The following is a 23,051-nucleotide window of genomic DNA, read 5'->3' on the forward strand; positions in this document are numbered from 1 at the left end:
TTTAAATTATTACGAGTCAAACAAATTTTGAAAGAAGTTTGTCTGACTCGTAATAATTCAATAATTTTGTAATATAAACTGAACATTTACTGTATACAAAATGAACATTTCTTTAAAAAATATGAACATAAAAATTGTATGTTTATGTTCAGTTTTTGTTACATGTTCATATTTTTTTTACTAAATGTTCATTTTCTGTAAAATGTTCAATTTTTTTTTACTAAATGTTGAAAAGAATAGACGTGGTGCACCTATTTCAAGGTGCACCATGGTGTACATAATACTAATTAAAAATTAGCCTTTCAACCTTTAACTTTCAACAACCCAATTACAATCCTATCCAACCCAATACAATTACTACATATATAATAAAGATTCAATTCAACTCCCCCTTTATGCTATGCAATATTCACAAATCATACTTTACCCACCATAAAAATGTGCAATACTAAATGTTGAAATGCAAGACAATATACACAACTAATAACAAATCTATTAACTAATACTAAAACAGAACATGCTTGCATCATTTTTGACATATATCAAGCTGTCATGAAAAAATTTCCCGTTAAAATAATATATGATGTCATCTTTAATTTAATTAATTTATTATTTTTTTTTGTTATTCTCCTTAACTTATTTTTTTGGAAGTGTGTTGTATAGTTTTATTGAGAAAAACATGTATCATTAATGTAATATAATGTATACTACTTTTAGAAATTTTAAACACAACTAATAAACAATTCTTTTTTGTCAATTTTAATATTAATAATTTTGGCCTTAGTACTTCATTTTTCTTATGTACATTGTATTGTTTATTTCACATGAGTAGCCTTTTTTTTTTTTTTTTTTAATAATGAGTTGCCTCATATTTATATTATATCACAAATTAATTATTTTAAAAAAATTATTACTATTGTGCATCGTACGGGCACTAATCTAGTTATAATACTATCACTACAACAATTTGACCCTTGTGCCACAAGTAAAATCGTGGCACAAGTATAAAATTCCCGTGGCTATGCAATTTTGCCACGGGAATCTTGAAATTTTCTCCCGTGGCACAAGAGGCCGTGGCTAGAAAATTGCCACAGGAAAATGAATGTCGTGGCAAATTTTGAAATTTATGCCACGAGTATTCACGTGGCAAAAATATTCTCTTGCCACGAAAACTAACGTGGCTAACACATTATTTGCCACCAATTCTACCGTGGTGACAAACTTTGTTGCCACAAGTATTACCGTAGCTAATAAGCTTCATTGCCTCGAATCTGTACTGTGGCTACCAAACTTTGTTGCCATAAATATTACAGTAGCTAACAAAGCTAAAAAAAATATATAATAAAAAAAGTTGCATTAGTTAAAGCGAAATTAGTGAGAATCACATACAAATACACAAAAGTTACAACTTTTATTTTATTTGTGTTTATAATACACTAAAAACTAGATTAATACAATCTATAATTATGTTCATGTCTTCTACTTTAACTTAACATGATCTGCTGAGCTGAAGTTGATAAGGCCAGAACGTATCAATTTGTTGCTGTTGTTCGAAGCGTAAAACTAGTCAAGTTTAATAGGGGATCTCATATGTGAGCATTTGTGAGATATGATGTGCTGCTGAACGACATTGAGCCCTTCCGACTCTTCACCGAAGTCCTATAACATCAAACAAAGAAAGCTTTAGCCCATCTAAATAACAATTGTAGCTCTTAAAGCAACCAACAAAGAATATGCAACAGATCTATAACAAAGACAGCGATATTTACAACGACAACAAAAGATGCAGCATCGGCATCGGCTGCATTAACATATTATTTGTGACAATGTTATGCATTCACAATCATTGATTCTGTAACTCATCAAAATAAATATATATATATATATATATATATATATATATATATATATATATATATATATATATATATATATATATATATATATATATATATATATATATATATATATATATATATATATATATATATATATATATATATATATAAATCATTGATTCTGTAATGTAGGAAAACTAATATAAGTCTGACTTAAGCAGCAGCAACAGGGGAAAGACTGCAGGGTAGCAAGCAGCGGAGGGGGAAAGGCAACAACAGCTAGTAAGGGGGGAAAAGACACTAGGACAACAGGCTAGGAGAGGGGGAAAGGCAATAGCTGCCAGCACGGGAAAAAGAAAAAATGAAAAAAAATACTACGTATATAGGCTATTGCTTTTTCCTGTCAAGTGTAACAATTTGAATTGAAGTCTAAGCTTGCAACTAATATCCCTTTGTTTAAATATGCAGCAATTTCTAATCACCGAACCCAAGGCAATAAAGGAGCATACACATAAATATAAAAATTGGTTAAACTAGAATTTACAAAGTGCCATCAATAACCGGTGAAGATAGCATTACTTACTTCATTCCTTTGAACCTTGACATCCTGAATCATCAGAATCTGATGAACTTCCTGCTCCAAGAAAATCCAGAAGTTGACTAAACTTCTTCTCCCAAAATGCATTATTATCAGCAATTTTTCTGTCCACGTAATTCTTAACAGCTTTCGCCTCTTTTTTGGCTTGTTGAGCTTCTAATTTAGCCTGTTCAGCTTCTGTTCTAGCATTTTCAGCTTCTTTTCTTGCATCTTCAATTGCTTGATCTGCTTTCTTTTTAACTTCATTCACCTCTTGAGTAAGATCAATTCGAGAGGGCTTTACTTTAAAATGTTGCGTAATACTTCTACCAGGTCCATATGCTTTCAAATACCCATGTGTATCTTTGCCAAGCACATCCTGAATAATTTGCTCATCTGTTTTCTGATTAAGACCTTGCTCTCTTTGTTCCTTTAATTTGTTTATCTCATCCTATGAATAAACAATATTAAGTTAGAAGATAAGATGGTAAATATTAAATGGAAAATAACAAACATAAAACTTATAAACTTACTACTGCATGAGTGTTATTTGCCAAATTGATTGCATTCACAGCCTTCTCAGATTTTCTTGTACGAGTTGCAACCAATACATCAACTCGAGAACACTTCCCGTCATTCTTCTTCTTCTACAAACATTACAGAGTTTTTAGAATCAAATTACACTCCTAATTATTGTACGTTTGCATATTTTGAATAAGTGCGAGAATTACTTCGTAAAATTTTTAGTGGTTTGGAAGCTAATGACATTTAGTTATGTCCAATAGAATTTAATTTTCCATGTGTTCAGAATTCAGCTAATAAAAAAAATAAAAAATAAAAATTAAAAAAAAACAGAAAATTATAATTAGGTGTGTGCAGGAAAGGGGCGCGGGTGGTGTGTAGGAATGCTAGGGAAGGGGGGCATGGGTGGTGACGTGGTGTGCAGGAATGCCAGGGAAGGGGGGCGTGGGTGGTGACGTGGTGTGCAGGAATGCTAGGGCGAGGGGGGCTAGTGTACAAGCAGGTAGGCAAGTAAGTGGTAGGAGGGAGTGGGGGTTGTTATGTATGAAAGGACTAGGTTGGTGTGTAGGAAATCCAGGGAAAGGGGGCTGGTGTGCAAGTAGGGAGGGGATGCAGGTATGTGCAGGCAGGTGGCATCTGGCACGAGGGGGTCGGGGCAGGTGTGCAGGCAGGGAGGGGGCTGGTATGCAGGAAGGGAGGGGGCTAGTGTACAGGCAGGGCTTGTGTGCAGGTCATAGAAAATGCAGCAACAGTAGGGGAGCACTCTCCACCCACAACAGCATGCAACACTAAACACTTACAGCTGCAACAGATGCTTGTCTCATTAGTTTTTTAGTGTAGCCTTTTGAGCTCTTTGGAAAATGATAGAATGTAGTAAAGGTAGTAATTAAGGCTTGATGTGACATCATAGAGTATTGTAGTCCTATATATGGCAAGAATCAAAAGTTAAAATTAGAAAGAGTAGTTATTACATACTATTTCTTGTCTAGTGCGACCGAAGCTTTTAGTGTCATTATAGTGAGGCATCTTCTGTTGTGCCCTACTTTCACTTGCTTTTTTGCTCTTCTCCTACAATAAAAAGGATTTAATAAATAATATACGTTAATTATATAAGAATAAAGATATACTATCTGTGTATTTTACCATAACCGCCTCTTCACTCCAATAGTCAACCAAGAACTTCCATTCCACTTTAGTCAGACGACTAGGCTTATTTTTGAGACGTTCTTCTTTTGTTTTCAAGTTTTTATCATTAAAGTACTTTGATTTCAATTTGCTCCTAGCACCTCTGAATAAACGTTGTGCATGTTTCATAACACACTCCCTGCTATTTTCAGGGTCATCAAATGACCACTTCTCCTGCAAAAGACAAAGATAAATTAATTATTGCCCATTGTAGACACCCATTTGTGTCTCCCCAAAACCAAACCCAGTGATGAAGCCTTGCGCGTTGTGTTATTATCGAATTAGGTGAAAGTGATTTGAAAGCCAAGTGTTGCGGTTTAGTTTTAATTAAATTCTCCTCTCTCTGTTTTTGAAAACGACCTTATTTATTTGAAAACGTCCATTTCAGTTTATTTTGGTCCATAATTAAGGTCCAATAATAGTGTAGTTGGATGGGGCTCGAAGAGACCTTTCCAACGATATATTATAAGCCCGATTCCGATGAATATTAAGGAAGTTATGGCCGAAATACTAAACTGGGCCCAGTTATTTATTTTAATACGGCCCAATGATCTAGAGGAGGGCCCAATATTAATTATTATTCCTAAAATTATTAGGATTAATTATAGGATTAATTATAGTTTTCTAGAAGTTTCTAGAAAGTTCCTTTTAATTCTAATATTATTAGATTTAATAATTAATTATCTTTAAAAGATTTTTATTTGGAAATCTATTGTTTTGTTATCTTAAAAATACGTATTTTATCTTCTGTACGGATTCCGTAGATCAAGTTGATTAAAGATCGGATTCCGCGTGAAGAAAAAACGCGCTAATACAGGCTGTCGCCAAACGACAAGTCTGTCGCCACGCGACAGACCCTGTCGCCTCGCGACAGACGTTGTCGCGTCGCGACAGAGTTAATTCCTGGCGACAGCGTGGAGTTTTATTCCTTATCAAATTCTATGATTTTCCGGATTATTTTCATTATAAATAGCGTCCGAATCCCTGTTTTCAATAATCATTGACAATAATCATTCACAATTATCAATTTTCACAATCATCAATTCACAATCATCAACTCTTTCTCAATTCTCTCTAATTCCCTCTTAAGAATTACTTAATTCTTTTCTTTTTCTCTCTCTTTCTAAACTAGCCTTTTTAAATACAATATTCCGCATTCACAAGACTTAGAGTCTCTTAGCCAAGTTCGAAGTTGCCTTCGCCCAAGACGTGCAAGGTTGATAATTTCTGAGGGTTTGGTCCAAAACTAGTCAAAACTTTGTTTAATTTGATTTCAATTTAATTCTTTAATTATTCTTTATTATTTTCATTGAAGTTTACTAACTTGTGTATTTTGTTATTAGAAAGAGGTACGAGGCTTCAAAGTATGTAATCTTATTACTCTCTTTCAATGTAGAAAGCATGTTTATTATTGTTTTATGATTCCTAGTATCATGTTAGGATGCTTTTAATGCTTTCTAGTATCATGTTAGGATGTTATTTTATGCTTTCTAGTGTCATGTTTAGGATGCCTTTACTCTTTCTAATATCATGTTAGTACCATGTTAGGTTTAAAGCTTTGATCTTTATTGTTTAGTGACATGCTAGGGGATGTTATTAATCTTGTTAGTATCATGCCTAGGATCTTGCTATTATTATCAAGCTTTATTATGTCTTATCATGTTATTATCATTATTTATTATTATGATGCTTATGTTGCTTGATATGTTTTATTGTTATTGCTTGATCACACCTTTTATGCAGGTTTAAAGGGAATTTGTACTTGAAATCACGCTTAATAAGATAATTAATAATTTGGTTTAGGCTAATGTGATTTTAATTCAAGTGATCGCCAATAATAGTATTATTTGTGCATTAATTTCAACCAACATAGATTAAACAGGGTAGGTTTAATATAATGTTTGTATGTTATTCGAAAAGCGCACATGAATACGAGCAGAACAAAGTAGAGGCCTATTTTATAGGGCGGGTCCTTTCTTTTGTAGATTGGATTCGTACCCTCATCCCCGGACCCTGTTTGGTTCAAGACCTTATGGAGTAGTTGACGGTCCTTTGGATTGTCTTTTGGGTTTACAAGTTCCTAAAACTTGTTGGCGACTCTTTTTGCTCTTTTTCTTTCCCTTTGGAACGCCACCGTACTTTAGTGTATGATCACAGTGGGGTTCAAGTTTGGGGTTATCGTAATGCTTGAAATATTCCCTACAGTTTTTGGCGACTCCACTGGGGAGGATTTCTATTTATATTCCTGAAATTTATTATTTATTTTGGCAATTATTTAGAATGAGCGGATGAGACTCGAAAAATTCTAAGTATTTCATGTGCGCGATTTGATTAACATTATTGTCATATGCATTAAAAGGTCCTCATGGGAGCACCCCATGAGTCAATCCATAGGAATTTTACACGTAGGAAATTTGAGAAATATCTTTCATAACTAGAATCGAAAAGATGATGCGAAATCTGGAAAATTCGAAGAACACAGAAACTTGCCAAGGCATGTAGGAACTAGCGTCTAGAAAACAGGGCTTGTCGCCCGTAAAAAGTTTCTGTCGCCTGGCGACAGTTCTGTCGCTTGGCGACAGGAGCTTTTTTGCGGCGACAGTCCCTGTAGTCTGGCGCCAAGTTCTTCCAATACCGAGCCAGGGTCTGCCTTCTTGCTTTGACCATTTCTAGCATTGTTGGCTTGATTTTGCTTATTGATTGAGTCCTTTTCTCACTTTTCTGAACCCATATGTGTTCTACATATGGAAATAACCCTCTGGGGGTTCCTGCTTCACCTGCCCAATGGAATATCCCACTATCATGTGCAAAGTTCAGATTTGGGTACGTGTAATGTTTGTGAATCCACCAAACCATGGAGTCGAGTCCGATTTCATCTCGCACTCGCGGAATCCTGTCCATTCGCTCCAACCCTCCCGGTAGGCTTGTGTGCAATGCATATGGATTCTTAACCATGGACCCTTTTGACTTAACCCATATCCTCGAACTTTAGAGAACTAGAGCCATGGTTAGGTTGCAAACTCATCTTGTGACTATGTGAACTACTTGTGCACCCTTGCTTGTATTTATTATATATGTGTTAACCGTTTGTTTGACTTGTGTTAAAAACTAAATAAATTGACTAATGACTAAAAGGACTTTGTCTAATTAATTAATTAATTAAAGGCTAATAAATTAATCAATTCGACTTAGTATGACTTTAGGCATGTCCATTTAGAGTAAAATTACTGGAAACAGTCCAGATTAATGTTCCAGCAATGGCACAGGAATTTGGACTGTGGCGCTGCAGTTTAGTGTCTGTCGCCTGGCGACAATTTTGTCGTCTGGCGACAGGCTCTAAACAGTGGCGACAGTCCTGTTGTTTTAGCGACAGTCCAGTTTTCTTGCTCGAGTCATCACGACGAGTCTAATTCACAGTCTACTAATCAGTTTATCGATTTATTAATGGTTCAAACCACGTTTAAGTCTTTAATTGAGTCTAGGCACTTAAAAGTCCAATGGTCATACACTAAGAGTCAAAGACTTTGTTTAATTAATTAATTAATTAATTTGAACTAATAAATAAGCCTAAAATCGAGTCATAATTCCTTTAAGTCAACCCGGATTTTTATTCCCGCATACTGCACATGCGTCAACTTGTTTTGGTCATAGCCGGAGTTCTAGGAAGAACCACGAGTCGTATAACCTATGGATCTGTAGCCCCGAGTTTTATCTTTAATTTGGCATTGGTTTCGTCCCAATCAGAGTCACAGATTAAAAGTTATGACTAAAATACCACAGCCTGTCCAGTTTAATGCACATACGTGAAGTCTTAATTTAGTCTTTGCTTAAGTCTAGTCACATAGTCTAGCCACATGGTCATGACACAAGTCTTAACATGTCACCTAAACTCACTAGTCTTAGCACACACTTTGTATATGTCGCCGTGACCATGTCTTAGGTCCATGCATGTGTCGTTTTTCCGTCATTTGAGTTGGGGGTCCATTCTTTTTCCAATTCTTCCACATTTCTTCATCTACATCTTCTTCCTATTCTCCACATACTTTCTTCCATATTCTTCCATCCACATCATCTTCCTACTCTCCACATACTTTCTCCACACATACCATCCCCTTCATTCTTTCATGATCTCTTCCCATCTATGCATGTTGAATCGAGTTCGAGTCATGTGATTGACAATAATAATAATAAAAAAAGGAGTAATGATGAGATAAAACACAAGGCAAAATTCTCACTAAGATTTCATGCTTTCTTCTTCTTTTTTCAAACCTTTCCCCAATAACTCTAGCATAGGCACCTTTTGTCTACCTTAGATTTATTACATAGTTTTTTTTTATTTACTTTTTTTTTTCCCTTTTAATAAAATGAGCATTTTAATTTCTTGCATATGATCATTGCATTATTAAAAAAAAATAAATAAATAAAATAATAAAAAAAAAATCGCCGAATTAAGCACAAGGTATACCAATGATTTGAGGCACCCCTTGTAGCCATATCACATCTCTTACCCTTCAAATATATAATCCCTTTCTTGATAAACCACTTTGAGCCTCGTCTAACGATAGACCTCTTTTTTCTTCAACCCACATCTACTTAACCTTGGGATGGGATGGTGTGTAACTTATGCAAGTTCCAAATATGAAAGCTTGAGTGATCTCAAAAAAATAAAATAAAAATAAGCAAAAATGAATAAAAGTGTACAAATGGGCAAGTGTTCCAATGTCTATGATATGAAAATATCTTTGATAAGAACATGTCTCAGATTGCGTTTCTTATCGAGTGCTCGGTACCGTGCCTGAGAAACATGAATGCCAAGTGAGTGATAGACCGCATGATCGAGATTGTCCACACTTATAAAAAAAAAATGCGAATATGAAAAATGCAAAAAGCAAAAAAAAGAAGAGCAAAAAAAAAAAAAAAAAAAGAAAAAAGCTCAAAAATGAGAAAACTCAAGCATAAAAAATAAAAAAAGATTCAAAAGCAAGGTTGCACACCTTGGGGGCTTATCTAGGGTCTTGAGCCTTTATCCCCTTCTTCTCTAACCTTTAGCCTAACCACGTTACAACCCTTAAAAGACCTTTTTGAGGTATACACACACTTGTGCGAGGTTCGGCTAGAGCTACGTTTGGCCTGATTCCTAACAGATACGTAGGCAACCTCATATTGAGGTGCGGCCATAATAAAAATGCATTCAATTTCACATTCACACACTTACACCATGATCATATCAAGGGATTTCCAATGCTCATCCCTATTTACTTAGAGCTAGACTTGGGGGCTTGATCCTTACATCATTAGCCTACCTAGCCTAAGAGTCATCATTATTTGACTCTTATCAAATAATACTTTTCCATACACTTAGCCTTTGTAGCCTAACTTTAGTGTTACTTTCACACACATCACAGATACATGACTAAATAGACTTCCAATTAGGAACCTTTTGTCATGAAGTCTTAGCATAACGTTGAAGCATGCTTTGTCATATCAACATCACTCATCACTTATAATCATCATTGTATCAAAGTATGAAGTGCTTAGCCTCCGTGCCTAAGTTACCCAAATACTTTCATAATCGAGTCAACTAAGATAGTTTAGGAGGAATTAATCCTTGCACCTTGAGGGATAGTATCAAACGCATATACTTGATTAAGCTCATTCAACATGCACCATCAAACACTTCGATTCTTTTTCGCGTCTTTCTTTTTTGGGAGAAAGTCGGTACCCTCCACAAAAATGACGGAAATTTTTTGTTTTTGAGTCATGTACACATCAAGTCCAGTGCACACACGAGTCACACATAGTGAGTCATCATTAAGTCAAAGTTCACATCGAGTGGAGTCTAACACATGTGTCAAACGATTTGAGTCGAGTCATGTCAAGTCAATGAGTCAAGCAACACTAAGCCTTAGGTCAACCCTAAGATAATAAAAGATTAGCAAAGTCCTATAGTCTGAAATATAGATGCAGGTACATTCCAGCGAGCAAGAATATTCCCGGATTTTTTCGAAAAAGACGCGAATATAGATGTATGAAACTTTTCCAAGATGAGAGAAGTTTGAGCAAAATTATATGGAGATGAAGAGCCTTAATTTGCAAAAGATTTGAGCAGATTTGGTTGTAAGGAAACGACCAAATTGAAAGTTCGGAGCGATATCGCGGCGACAGGCACTTTTGGCTTGCGCTGGGGCAGCGACAGGTCTCATGGCTTCATGATGTGGACATATAGACCTGGCTCAGCAGTTTTGGGTTCCTTGGTACGCCAGTTAGCCCCTATAAGCAATTTGACATGATTTAGTAATCAGGCTCGATTACAACAACAATGAGTGATCGACCTGACAAAAGATCGTCTCACTTAGCTTAAAGCGCCTAAGTATTGGCTCATCGCAAGCACCAAAGTAACGGTTCACAAAGATTTCCTAGGATGGAAGAAGATTTGAAGATTCGAGATGACGAAGCCTTCAACAGGGGGCTTTAAGATTAAAAAGAGTCTATTACTTGGATTTAAGAAGGACAGTTTGAGATGAAGTGACCTTCAATAGCTTTCACTATGATTGGGGAGGTTATTATTTGAGAAGAACGATTCAAGATGAAGCGGTCTTTGATAGCTTTCGCTAAGATTGTGAAGGTTATCACTTGATTTGAGAAGATAGCACGAGATGAGCAATCTTCGACAACGCCCGCTAAGATTGTGGAAGTTGTCACCAAGATTTGAGAAGATAGCACGAGATGAGCGATCTTCGACGACCTTCGCTAAGATTGTGGAAGTTGTCACCAAGATTTGAGAAGATAGCACGAGATGAGCGATCTTCGACGACCTTCGCTAAGATTGTGGAAGTTGTCATCAAGATTTGAGAAGATAGCACGAGATGGGCGATCTTCGACGACCTTCGCTAAGATTGTGGAAGTTGTCATCAAGATTTGAGAAGATAGCACGAGATGCGCGATCTTCGACAATGTCCGCTAAGATTGTGGAAGTTGTCACCTATATTTGAGAAGAGCGGTTCGTGATGAGGCGGTCTTCGACGACATTCGCTAAGATTGTGGAGGTTGTCACCTATATTTGAGAAGAGCGGTTCGTGATGAGGCGGTCTTCGACGACATTCGCTAAGATTGTGGAAGTTGTCACCTATATTTGAGAAGAGCGGTTCGTGATGAGGCGGTCTTCGACGACATTCGCTATGATTGGGAAGGTTGTCATCATGATTCAAGGAAAAGCTCAAGATGTAGCAGCAATGATAGACAGTGTTCCCTAGGATGTGGAGAGTTGTCACAAATTTTGAAGATGGCGAGATATGGTCACCTTCGACGGTCCCTCAAGGTAAAGAAGAGATTGTCTACAGCGGCGATACACTGCCGTGGCGACGTACGGCCACAACCCTGAAGATGACGGCATACAGTTATTTTCGACGATGTTCCCGAAATACTGTGGAGGATTGTCACCAAGAATATTGAAGACGACGACATATGGTTATCTTCAACGATGGCGTTCACGAGGCACTGTGGAGGTTGTCACAAACAACAAATGAAGCAACAGCAAAAACGGTTACGTTCAGAGACGTGTGCTCGACGGTGCAAGATACGCGTTTCTTAACTCTCTTATCTGTTTAACTAATGATTAGTTTTGCAGGTATCGGCGTTATAAGAATGATTTGGAATTGCAGAACATTTTGAATCATTCTCCGTCCCTATCGCTACTTTGACTTTCGTTTTCGAAACATAAGTTTCTCCAAACTCAGTCAAAGTGGGGGCTTCTGTAGACACCCATTTGTGTCTCCCCAAAACCAAACCCAGTGATGAATGCCTTGCGCGTTGTGTTATTATCGAATTAGGTGAAAGTGATTTGAAAGCCAAGTGTTGCGGTTTAGTTTTAATTAAATTCTCCTCTCTCTGTTTTTGAAAACGACCTTATTTATTTGAAAACGTCCATTTCAGTTTATTTTGGTCCATAATTAAGGTCCAATAATAGTGTAGTTGGATGGGGCTCGAAGAGACCTTTCCAACGATATATTATAAGCCCGATTCCGATGAATATTAAGGAAGTTATGGCCGAAATACTAAACTGGGCCCAGTTATTTATTTTAATACGGCCCAATGATCTAGAGGAGGGCCCAATATTAATTATTATTCCTAAAATTATTAGGATTAATTATAGGATTAATTATAGTTTTCTAGAAGTTTCTAGAAAGTTCCTTTTAATTCTAATATTATTAGATTTAATAATTAATTATCTTTAAAAGATTTTTATTTGGAAATCTATTGTTTTGTTATCTTAAAAATACGTATTTTATCTTCTGTACGGATTCCGTAGATCAAGTTGATTAAAGATCGGATTCCGCGTGAAGAAAAAACGCGCTAATACAGGCTGTCGCCAAACGACAAGTCTGTCGCCACGCGACAGACCCTGTCGCCTCGCGACAGACGTTGTCGCGTCGCGACAGAGTTAATTCCTGGCGACAGCGTGGAGTTTTATTCCTTATCAAATTCTATGATTTTCCGGATTATTTTCATTATAAATAGCGTCCGAATCCCTGTTTTCAATAATCATTGACAATAATCATTCACAATTATCAATTTTCACAATCATCAATTCACAATCATCAACTCTTTCTCAATTCTCTCTAATTCCCTCTTAAGAATTACTTAATTCTTTTCTTTTTCTCTCTCTTTCTAAACTAGCCTTTTTAAATACAATATTCCGCATTCACAAGACTTAGAGTCTCTTAGCCAAGTTCGAAGTTGCCTTCGCCCAAGACGTGCAAGGTTGATAATTTCTGAGGGTTTGGTCCAAAACTAGTCAAAACTTTGTTTAATTTGATTTCAATTTAATTCTTTAATTATTCTTTATTATTTTCATTGAAGTTTACTAACTTGTGTATTTTGTTATTAGAAAGAGGTACGAGGCTTCAAAGTATGTAATCTTATTACTCTCTTTCAATGTAGAAAGCATGTTTATTATTGTTTTATGATTCCTAGTATCATGTTAGGATGCTTTTAATGCTTTCTAGTATCATGTTAGGATGTTATTTTATGCTTTCTAGTGTCATGTTTAGGATGCCTTTACTCTTTCTAATATCATGTTAGTACCATGTTAGGTTTAAAGCTTTGATCTTTATTGTTTAGTGACATGCTAGGGGATGTTATTAATCTTGTTAGTATCATGCCTAGGATCTTGCTATTATTATCAAGCTTTATTATGTCTTATCATGTTATTATCATTATTTATTATTATGATGCTTATGTTGCTTGATATGTTTTATTGTTATTGCTTGATCACACCTTTTATGCAGGTTTAAAGGGAATTTGTACTTGAAATCACGCTTAATAAGATAATTAATAATTTGGTTTAGGCTAATGTGATTTTAATTCAAGTGATCGCCAATAATAGTATTATTTGTGCATTAATTTCAACCAACATAGATTAAACAGGGTAGGTTTAATATAATGTTTGTATGTTATTCGAAAAGCGCACATGAATACGAGCAGAACAAAGTAGAGGCCTATTTTATAGGGCGGGTCCTTTCTTTTGTAGATTGGATTCGTACCCTCATCCCCGGACCCTGTTTGGTTCAAGACCTTATGGAGTAGTTGACGGTCCTTTGGATTGTCTTTTGGGTTTACAAGTTCCTAAAACTTGTTGGCGACTCTTTTTGCTCTTTTTCTTTCCCTTTGGAACGCCACCGTACTTTAGTGTATGATCACAGTGGGGTTCAAGTTTGGGGTTATCGTAATGCTTGAAATATTCCCTACACCCATACATCAAGTTGACAATGTTTCATTGTTAATAAGAGAAAGAAAAACCCCATAAACATGTTTATTATGATAACATGTTACCGTGATGCAAGCCCATAAATGGTCTAATGTTTCAGATTTATAATCGTCCCAACATTTAACTTGTACCGAACATATAGCTTTATTTCGAACTTGTTGACCCAAGAAGAAAGAAAATAATGAAGCATTATCACCAATAGCCACACCATCATCGTCAAACTCCACATTCAGTTTTTCCCCAGGAGGTAACAGGGTAAGATTTCTACAATATACCGTTCCTCTTTTTTTTTAGCAGCACCTGTATCAAGCATAAGCTCACTGGGTAGTGAATTGACATGACTTGAAGCATATTGTCATATATATATATGTTTTAAGGGATAATAAGTCAAACCTAATGAAATGTTAAGGTCCTCATTCTCTGGTACAGTCATGAGTTCCTTGTCGTTCAATGGTTCAGTATCCAAAGATGCATCTTCAAGTTCAAGTGGTTGACCAATCTGTCGTCCTTCCTCATCATAGCCCCCCTCAGCGGTGTTATTATTCTCCCTTGTTTCTCCAATTTCTTCATCGTTTTCTGTTTACATGTATAGAATAAAAACAAGTCTTTACTGAAGTGATAAGAAAGGATTGGTTTTGATTGTTGCTGAAACTCTCTGAGTGATGATATTGAATCTATAGCATCCACAAACTTTCCCATGAGTCTGGTTAATTGAAATTTTACTAATTCATCACAAAACCTATAACTGATTTACTAACTGATTTATTGTTTGCTTTATTAACTGATTTATTGTTTGCTTTAATAAAAATACAGCTATGTGTAATGGAATGGGTCAACGGGGATGAGGTATCCGAAACTATAGTGCAAGCTCCAGGGGATAATGTGGGTGTTGATTTGGATTTTTTGGAGGATTTAAAGGCTGTTTTAGAGGTCACAGAGGCTGCCAATGCTGCCACGGACACCACAGGGGCTGCTGCGTCTGCTGGGAACAGTGCAGTCCGCAGCCAGCTTGCGGTGGACAACACTGACCGCAGCCAGCCTGCGGGTGCTCCTACCAGCAGCTCTGCTGATCACATTTGGTATCATTGTTGAATAATAAGGGTTGCAATTTTGTTCAATATGCGTGAAATTGATAATCTGATTTTGTTCAATGTAACCAAAAAGCACCTATCTAGTTCACTCATATTACATGAAATATACTCAAAAATAAAAAAATTAAAATTGAAAACTTAGATGGTTAAATGGTTGGTGTTATGATCTAGCTGAAGGTTTGGCAGCCCGCTTTTTGACATGTGTAATGAATCAACCAAGACCAAGGCCACCTATCTTGCATACATACCACAGGCGCAAACAACAGCAACAAATGGGCACAAGCACACCAAGCAACCCACAAGACAGACACCAACAACAAACAGCAGCAGGGGACACTAATCAGAGCAGAACCACTTTTCAGAAGCTCTATTTTGGCATTTGGGAAAGAAGACAAATGTAGTAGCTATTAGCAATTAAGGCTAGTCACATGTGTTGTGTTGTAAGAGAGTTAAATAGCAAGAAACTTGGAGAAAGAAGGTCATTGAGAAAAGTTGTAATAGTTTAGTAGCCATAGTTGTAGTTTGTTCTCTTCAAAGCCTAACGGCTATATCAATTACAATCCATCGTCTTCTTCCTATTTTCTATTGCTTTACCTGAGTTTCGCGTAGTCCGTTGCAACATGATAGCAGCTAGCCACATTTAATTTTTCTTCATAAGATTATATCATGGTTGGCAACTTTAAGCTTAAATAATCATTGAGTGATTTTACTTCAAGAATATAAAAGAGAGACTAGTTACTTAAGTCAGACTGCAAACCTCACCATCCAAATTTTATTAGCACTAACGTTACTCATATTCTTTACCAACCCAACCCAACCCAGCCTAGACCGACCCATATGCCATCTCTTGACCCCATTTTATATCTGAAATAAAGAATGCAGCTACAGAAAAAACATGACATAAAATTAAATTGTTGCGAAGGCTGTCGTAATCACTATCCCATTGACTTGGATTCTAATTTCTTGCTCAATACCAGCCCTCTTCCCTGAAACTTCATCCCTGCTGCACCTGCCCCGCCCCCCCCCCCCCAACTTTGCTTTCACCTACATGCAAATGCCCCTACACCCTCGAATCTACAACTCCCCCCTGTCTACACATGCACCTACCCACTCTCTTCACAAGCACCTGCCCCTTTCCCCTACCTGCTTGCAGCACACTCATTCCTATACCAAACTAAAGCTAAATTATAGTTCTATTTACCAGCAAATTTCAATAAGAGAGTTCACATCACTTTTACCTAATATGACATTTTGAAAGCAAAACAGCAACTAAGGTACCTAATAAGATCAAACTGACAGTAATAAGCTAGAAACCAAAATCAAGAATAATGAAGTACCTTTTTCTAAGATATCCATGGCCATTGTGTTTTGTGCTTTCTTGTTCGTCTTAAGAAACTTTGCCACTGAGTTTGGTGGAATGAAATTGCCTTTTTTGTTTCCTTCTCTCAAATGTCTTATGTTAGCCTGATAAAAATTAATTAACAAAAAATTACCAGAACTATAGAGGTTGGTTGAAAAACTAAATAAATCATACTTATTAGTTCATATTATACCTTTCTTGTAAACCTGATTTGAGGTTCTATTTCACGTTCCTGATCCTCAAGCTCATCATTAGTGGGAACATATTCATCATCTTCCATGCCAGCAATTTTTTTTTCCTTTTTTTTCTTTTTTTTTTGTCCCTTCAACCAAGCTTGTCAAAGAAGATGCGATTCTTTTTATGCCCAACGACTTAAGTCTGTTTTTGTTGGCTGCTATTGTAAGAAGCCTCTTTTTTTCATACTCATTCATCTGCATTTACAAAGTAAAAAACAAATAGGGTTAGACAATTTTACAATAGAATTTTAATGCACATTGAGTGCCTAATCTAATTTACTACCATCCACTGCATCCTAATGCAAAGCTGCTGCCAGCTACTATACACATGGTGTACAATTACTGTCAAATACTACAAGCCATTTACCAATAACTGTGCATAAAACAAAAACATCCTGACATATATCTATTCAAATAAGCCAATAAAAACACGATTGCAAAGTGTGAAAAAATAAGTAATTATAACTACAAAGGTTTTTCAGGAATCCATGAATATATGTATCAACACATACAATTCATGCTAAAAAAAAACAAAAAGAAAAAAAAAATTAAGCAATATCAATATCATCATCGTCGCTCTCTTGGTCACTCTCACTGTCATCCTCATCATCATCCTCTAGCAAATCGTCGTCATCTAATGTTTGTTTTATATCATTTAGATCTTTGGGTTGATTTTCCTTGGTAGCATCTACGATCATTTCACCAAAATCATCTCTTATTTCAACAAATGGATCATGAGTCTCTTGCAAATTACTTGAGCTTGAGATATGAGCACCTTCATATTGTAGTTGTTGCAATGCATCTTCTTCACTTTCAGTCCCTTCCTTTTCTACAACATTATAGTGATGCCTTGGGTGGGTCTTCACAACAACAAGCCAATCGGGATCAAGTCCGTCACTAACATAGAAGACTTGTTGAGCTTGAGACATGAGCACAAAGGGTTCTTTGTTACGCAATGAACAAAGACTATTGACACTCACATTGCCATGTTTGTCAACTTTGACACCTCTTCCTACCCTATTGACATCCCACCAATCACAATGAAACAAAACCACACGCTTTCCATCTAAATATTGTATCTCAAGTATGTTAGTGAGAATCCCGTAGTAATCTTTTTCCATATTCCTAGCAATGCTTTTCACTGTAACACCACTATTTTGGTGTACCCTTTTCATTTCTGTATTCTTTGTGTGGAATCTGAATCCATTTGCAAGAATCCCATTGAAGCATTGAACACCATTCAAAGGACCTAAAGCCAATGTTTTCAAATCTTTCACCACTTGGTCATTGCAATCATTAGGCAAATCGATGACCTAACAATAAATAGAATATTAGCTAAATAAAACTTAGACTAGTACTACACTTGTAATTAAAAAATAACTACAGTTGATTTTAAAAAATACCCGGTCACGAAACCAATCAACTAAATTTTTGTTTGATGTGGACTCTTCATATTCACTGAAATTCAAAAGAATAGTTGTTATAAAATAATCATGGGAAAGTATACTTGAAGTTTTTATAAATAGAAAAGAAAAATATCATACTCTAAATAAGTTTGTGCTTCATCACAATTCTTAAGTACATATTCTCGAACTTGTGTTAACTCTTCTTCACTAAGAGACCTACATTTAGCCTTCCCTAAAGGAACACCAGACGATGCAAAAATTGATAGACCCTTGTAGTCATCATTTTCCGCATCATCATTCCTCTCAGGTTGATTAAATTTTGTCTCGATTTCATTCAAGTATTTTGAACAAAAGTACATGCACTCCTCAATGATGTAACCTTCCGCGATGGAACCCTCTGGCCTACTTTTATTGCGAACATAGCATTTAAATCTACGTAAGAGCCTACAAAAATAACAAATTTTGAATAAAGAAAAAAAAGTTGACTTAGTTAATAAAAATTATTAAATCAAATTTGAAATGCATAAGTACCTTTCTATCGGATACATCCAACGATATTGTACAGGTCCACCAATTTTAGCTTCTGTAGCTAGGTGAAGACACAAGTGGACCATGATGGTGAAAAAAGATGGAAGAAATATTTTCTCCATTTCACACAAGGTGACTACAATTTCACGTTCAAGATTTTCCAAATCTTTCACTTTCAATGTCTTTGAACACAAGTCCTTGAAAAATGTACTCAACTTCACTATCACATCGTACACTTTGGGTATGGACACCCCACGAATTGCAAGTGGCAATAGTTGTTCCATAAGCACATGACAATCATGGGTCTTTAGACCATAAATTTTACGCTTATCGAGGTTTATGCATTGAGAAATGTTAGAAGAATATCCATCGGGAACCTTTAAATTCTCTAAAAACTTACACACTTTTTCCTTTTGTGCCTTAGACAAGGTGTATAGTGCCGGAGGAATATACCACTTTCCATCTCTTAATGTAGGAGCAAGATGTTTCATAACCTTCAAATGCTTTAAATCATGTCTAGCCTTTAGATTGTCTTTTGACTTCCCATCAATATCTAGCAATGTACCAAGAATATTGTTAAGCACATTTTTTTCAATATGCATGACATCAAGATTGTGACGAAGTAAGAGGTTACTCCAATACGGCAATTCAAAAAAAATGCTTTTCTTCTTCCAATTATTATCCCTCTTTGGCAATTTCATTGTTTTACCAAATTTCATGCCTTCAAGGTCCTTTAGTTGTTCTAAAATCTCATTGGAAGATAATTTCCTAGGAGGACCTCTTTTTTCTACTTTCCCGTTAAAGGATTTATTATCTCTCCATTTATGATCGGTAGGTAGAAATTGACGATTGTCCATGTAACAACATTTCCCCTGATTTGGTAGCCGAGCAGAGCTAGTTTCTTTCATACAATGAGGACATGCTTTATAGCCTTTGGTAGACCACCCAGATAAGTTTGCATATGCAGGAAAATCATTTATGGTCCATAACAATGAAGCACGCATTTGAAAGTACTCATTCCTTGAAGCATCATAAGTCTGAGCTCCAGTTTCCCACAATTCTTTTAACTCCTCGATTAATGGTTGCAAATACACATCAATGTTATTTCCCGGTCCACTTTTCCCTGGAATTAACAAAGATAGTATTGTGTAAGGTTGTTTCATACACATCCATGGAGGGAGATTGTACACAACAACCACTACTGGCCATATACTATAGTCACTTCTAAGCCCGCCAAATGGATTGAATCCATCACTTGCTAAACCCAACCTAACGTTACGAGTCTATGCAGAAAAAGTAGGATTTCTTTATCTAAATGCTTCCAAGCTTCACTATCTGCTGGGTGTCTAAGTACTCCGTCATCTTCTCGTTTATCAGAGTGCCACCTCATCTCATTTGCTGTTTTGGACGACATGAATAGCCTTTGCAACCTCGAAGTTAGTGGGAAATAGCGTAACACTTTAGGAGAAGCTTTATCACGCTTAGTATCGCATATGGAACACTTTTCAAGGTTAGCATTCTCTTTCCAAAATAGCATACAATCATTTTCACATGCTTCTATTTTTTCATAATCGAAACCAAGATTAGTAATCATCTTACGTGCTTCATAATAATTTGATGGCAAATCAGCACCTTTAGGCAAAGCATTTTTGAACATATGAAGCATACTAGTAAAAGCTTTATTAGTCATGCCATCCATACATTTGATTTGGAATAACTTCAAAATGAATGACAATTTAGAAAATTCATTACACCCGGGGTATAAAGTTTGTTGAGCATCTCTCATCAAATTTTCAAACATTTTTGCCTCTTTTGTATCCTTTTTATATCTAGGTTGATCAAACTCATTAGGTTGTTGCTCCTCATCTAACATGTCATCTATGTCATCATTATTAGAAACTCCATGACTAAACCTGTCATGGATCATTCTAAATATATCATCATGAGCACTATCTCCCAAATCATTTCTACTTTTCTTTTGTGGGGGTTTGAATTCTCCATGATAGATCCAATGAACATAACCTTGCACGATTCCATTCACTATCAAGTCGGTGTAAATTTCGTCCCTTGTTTTATGTGGACCATTGTTGCATCGATTACAAGGGCAAGGTACCTTCTTTTCCTCCTCTCCTAAATCACTATTCATTTCTAAGTCACCAAAAGCAAATTAAAGAAAGGAATTAACTCCATTTATATATAGATTGTCTGTCCTATTAGCACACCTCATCCACTCTAACCTCTTTTGAACCTCCGGAGTATCCATGTGACAATAAAAGCTATGAATGCAAAGAGAGCTAGTTAATTGAAAAGTGATAATAATAATAAAAAAAAAAATTAATAATATTTTGTGTCTTACTTCTTTAAGGCTTTGTTTGTTAAGAAGGGTTATCATTATTTAAGAAAACTACCTATTCTGACCACTCATACTTTTATATTGCTGACACTGAAAAATTGCAAAATTCCAAAGAGGGAGCTTCAAATTCATGGTTCAGCCTTCTACAAAAATTGGCCTTTAATGTCAACTATCATAGTTTATTGTTTTTTCCAGCTACATGATATGGCATACAATGAGGTAATATGAAATATCTAGCGACATAAAGACGTCATTGGAAACATCAGCTTCAGATTTTAACATGATTTGATTATGAAATTTGATTTTTTCTTTTCCCCTCAGATATTCTCATTATGGACTGTAAGTCCGAAGTATATTGGAGGATTGAGTTCATCAACTCAAGATGTTGGTCAAGATCTATAGCATAGTTGCAATGCATTTGAACTCAAGTATCAAATATATCATATATTAGCTATTTCTTTTCTTTAAGATGTCACTATTTAATTTTACTAATATCATAAATTAGACTAATTTAAGTAGCACATGCACACAAATTATCAGAAAAAACAGATTATACAAAAAAATATAATCAAAGATACAAAGTAATTACTTTTCACAAAAAAAAAAAAAAAAAAGAGGAATAAATTAAATGAAATCAGGAAAATTGCCATACGAAATTATGAAAATTAAAGAGCAAAACTCTTAAGCCACACCAAATTGTAGCAGAAATTGTAAAAATAAAATCAAAATTCGAGAACAAATCTGTTCAACCATAGCAACTAGAATCCAACGTAATTCAATTTCTACCACATATGTATTAGAAAAAATAAATTAAAATCGCCATTGATTCACACATTAAAACACAACATATGAGAAAAACGAACAGTAAATAGATCTAACCTTGAAATTTTGTCCAAGAATTGATCTTCTGAGCGTTAGTCGAATCTTCGAATTAGGGTCCTTCGAAAGAACGGTTTTGATTCTTAAGCAAACAAGGTTTCTGAAAATTTTTTTTTAATAGGAAGGTTTCTGATTTTTGAGGAGAATTTTGTGGTTTTGGTAAATTGTTTAATAAGTGGCGGCTAATTAAAAAAGAAAGTGGCGCCTAATCAATTTTGGGATTTGTGAGGGGGATTAGTGTTTGTGAGATGTTTTTGTTTGGGGTAATTAGCTACCTAATCTGTGAACTAACTTTTTTTTTTTTTTTGAATACAGTCAACTAACATTATTTGTTAATTAAGATTAAGTGATACTTTATATAAGTATCAGTATAAGTGTATAACATAATGAGCTTATGTCCTTTTTAATCTTTTTTGTGTTTTGTTGATATGTGTTTGTTTTATTTTTAATTTAATTTTAAGTGCTTAATTCTATTTTTTTATTACACATGTATGATTATTCATAATGTAATAACTCATTAATTATACTACCTTCGATTATAATGCCTCAAAGTTACAACTAATTAAAAATCGAAGGTGGTATATATATATATATATATATATATATATATATATATATATATATATATATATATATATATATATATATATATATATATATGTATGTATATATTATAAAGGTGCTTATTAATAAAAAAAATTAAAAAAAACGAAATTACTTATTCAAGGGTTACTTATTTAAGGAGTTACTTGGTCGGTCAAAGGTTACTATTATAAGTTACTTATAACCAACCGAGTAACCCATGAATAACTAACCCCTAACTGACCAGATAACCCTTGAATAAATAACCCCACAATAAGTATTCTCGAAATATAAAAGTACGTACTACGGAGTATATAAATACTTACTATTACATTATCATGTAACTAGAGTGGACAACACGAGTGTTTGGGTCAAGTTTAGATCTAGTTATTGTGGGTTACAAGTAATTGATGTAAGACCATGTTAATTACATTAGAAACGTTTGTTTTATATCATTTGATCTTGATAGTTGAGACCAACAAGAACCATATGTATTAGAACATTTAGAATTGAAGTATAATTATGTTTTCTTACATTTAATAATCAAGTTTAAAAAAATAAAATTGTGTGAATATCATTTCAGCTTAATTTCATTTCAGTTCATTTCAGCTCCAATCAGTTTAGTTTAGTTCTGTTCAGATCTGATCCGTTTAGTTCAGTTCAGCTTCAAATTTCCTTCATTCTCAAAAAAATATTCATATCAACTCAGTTTAGTTTAGTTTAGTTCA

At 35.2% G+C, this 23,051-nt stretch overlaps 3 protein-coding genes across 4 annotated transcripts; all 3 read right to left on the reverse strand.

Moving 5' to 3' along the window:
- Positions 1 to 1,368: 1,368 nt before the first annotated feature.
- On the reverse strand, positions 1,369 to 14,176 carry LOC145591513 (uncharacterized). Its single transcript, XM_081647989.1, has 6 exons — positions 13,954 to 14,176; positions 4,081 to 4,296; positions 3,913 to 4,005; positions 2,949 to 3,062; positions 2,422 to 2,866; positions 1,369 to 1,659 (listed from the first exon to the last, which is right to left on the reverse strand). The coding sequence occupies exons 2-5, from the start codon at positions 4,249 to 4,251 to the stop codon at positions 2,423 to 2,425; spliced, it is 822 nt and encodes a 273-aa protein (XP_081504115.1). The 5' UTR covers positions 4,252 to 4,296; positions 13,954 to 14,176; the 3' UTR covers positions 1,369 to 1,659; position 2,422.
- On the reverse strand, positions 14,055 to 22,321 carry LOC145591512 (uncharacterized). Of its 2 annotated transcripts, XM_081647988.1 has the most exons (5): positions 21,742 to 22,039; positions 16,533 to 16,770; positions 16,317 to 16,443; positions 14,282 to 14,464; positions 14,055 to 14,188 (listed from the first exon to the last, which is right to left on the reverse strand). In XM_081647988.1, exons 2-5 carry the CDS (start codon positions 16,617 to 16,619, stop codon positions 14,118 to 14,120), a joined length of 468 nt encoding a protein of 155 aa, XP_081504114.1. In that variant the 5' UTR covers positions 16,620 to 16,770; positions 21,742 to 22,039; the 3' UTR covers positions 14,055 to 14,117. The 2 variants fall into 2 exon arrangements, with proteins under 2 accessions (XP_081504114.1, XP_081504113.1); XM_081647987.1 differs by lacking the exons at positions 14,055 to 14,188; positions 14,282 to 14,464; positions 16,317 to 16,443; positions 16,533 to 16,770 and adding exons at positions 16,779 to 17,888; positions 17,979 to 18,033 and having other exon boundaries at positions 21,742 to 22,321.
- LOC145591834 (uncharacterized) lies at positions 18,092 to 20,436 on the reverse strand. The gene is made up of 3 exons (XM_081648327.1): positions 19,864 to 20,436; positions 18,513 to 19,792; positions 18,092 to 18,425 (listed from the first exon to the last, which is right to left on the reverse strand). The coding sequence occupies exons 1-3, from the start codon at positions 20,434 to 20,436 to the stop codon at positions 18,092 to 18,094; spliced, it is 2,187 nt and encodes a 728-aa protein (XP_081504453.1).
- Positions 22,322 to 23,051: the final 730 nt, after the last annotated feature.

The sequence above is a fragment of the Chenopodium album genome, chromosome 18, assembly GCF_948465745.1.
Source record: "Chenopodium album chromosome 18, dcCheAlbu1.1, whole genome shotgun sequence".
Classification (NCBI taxonomy): Eukaryota; Viridiplantae; Streptophyta; class Magnoliopsida; order Caryophyllales; family Amaranthaceae; genus Chenopodium; species Chenopodium album.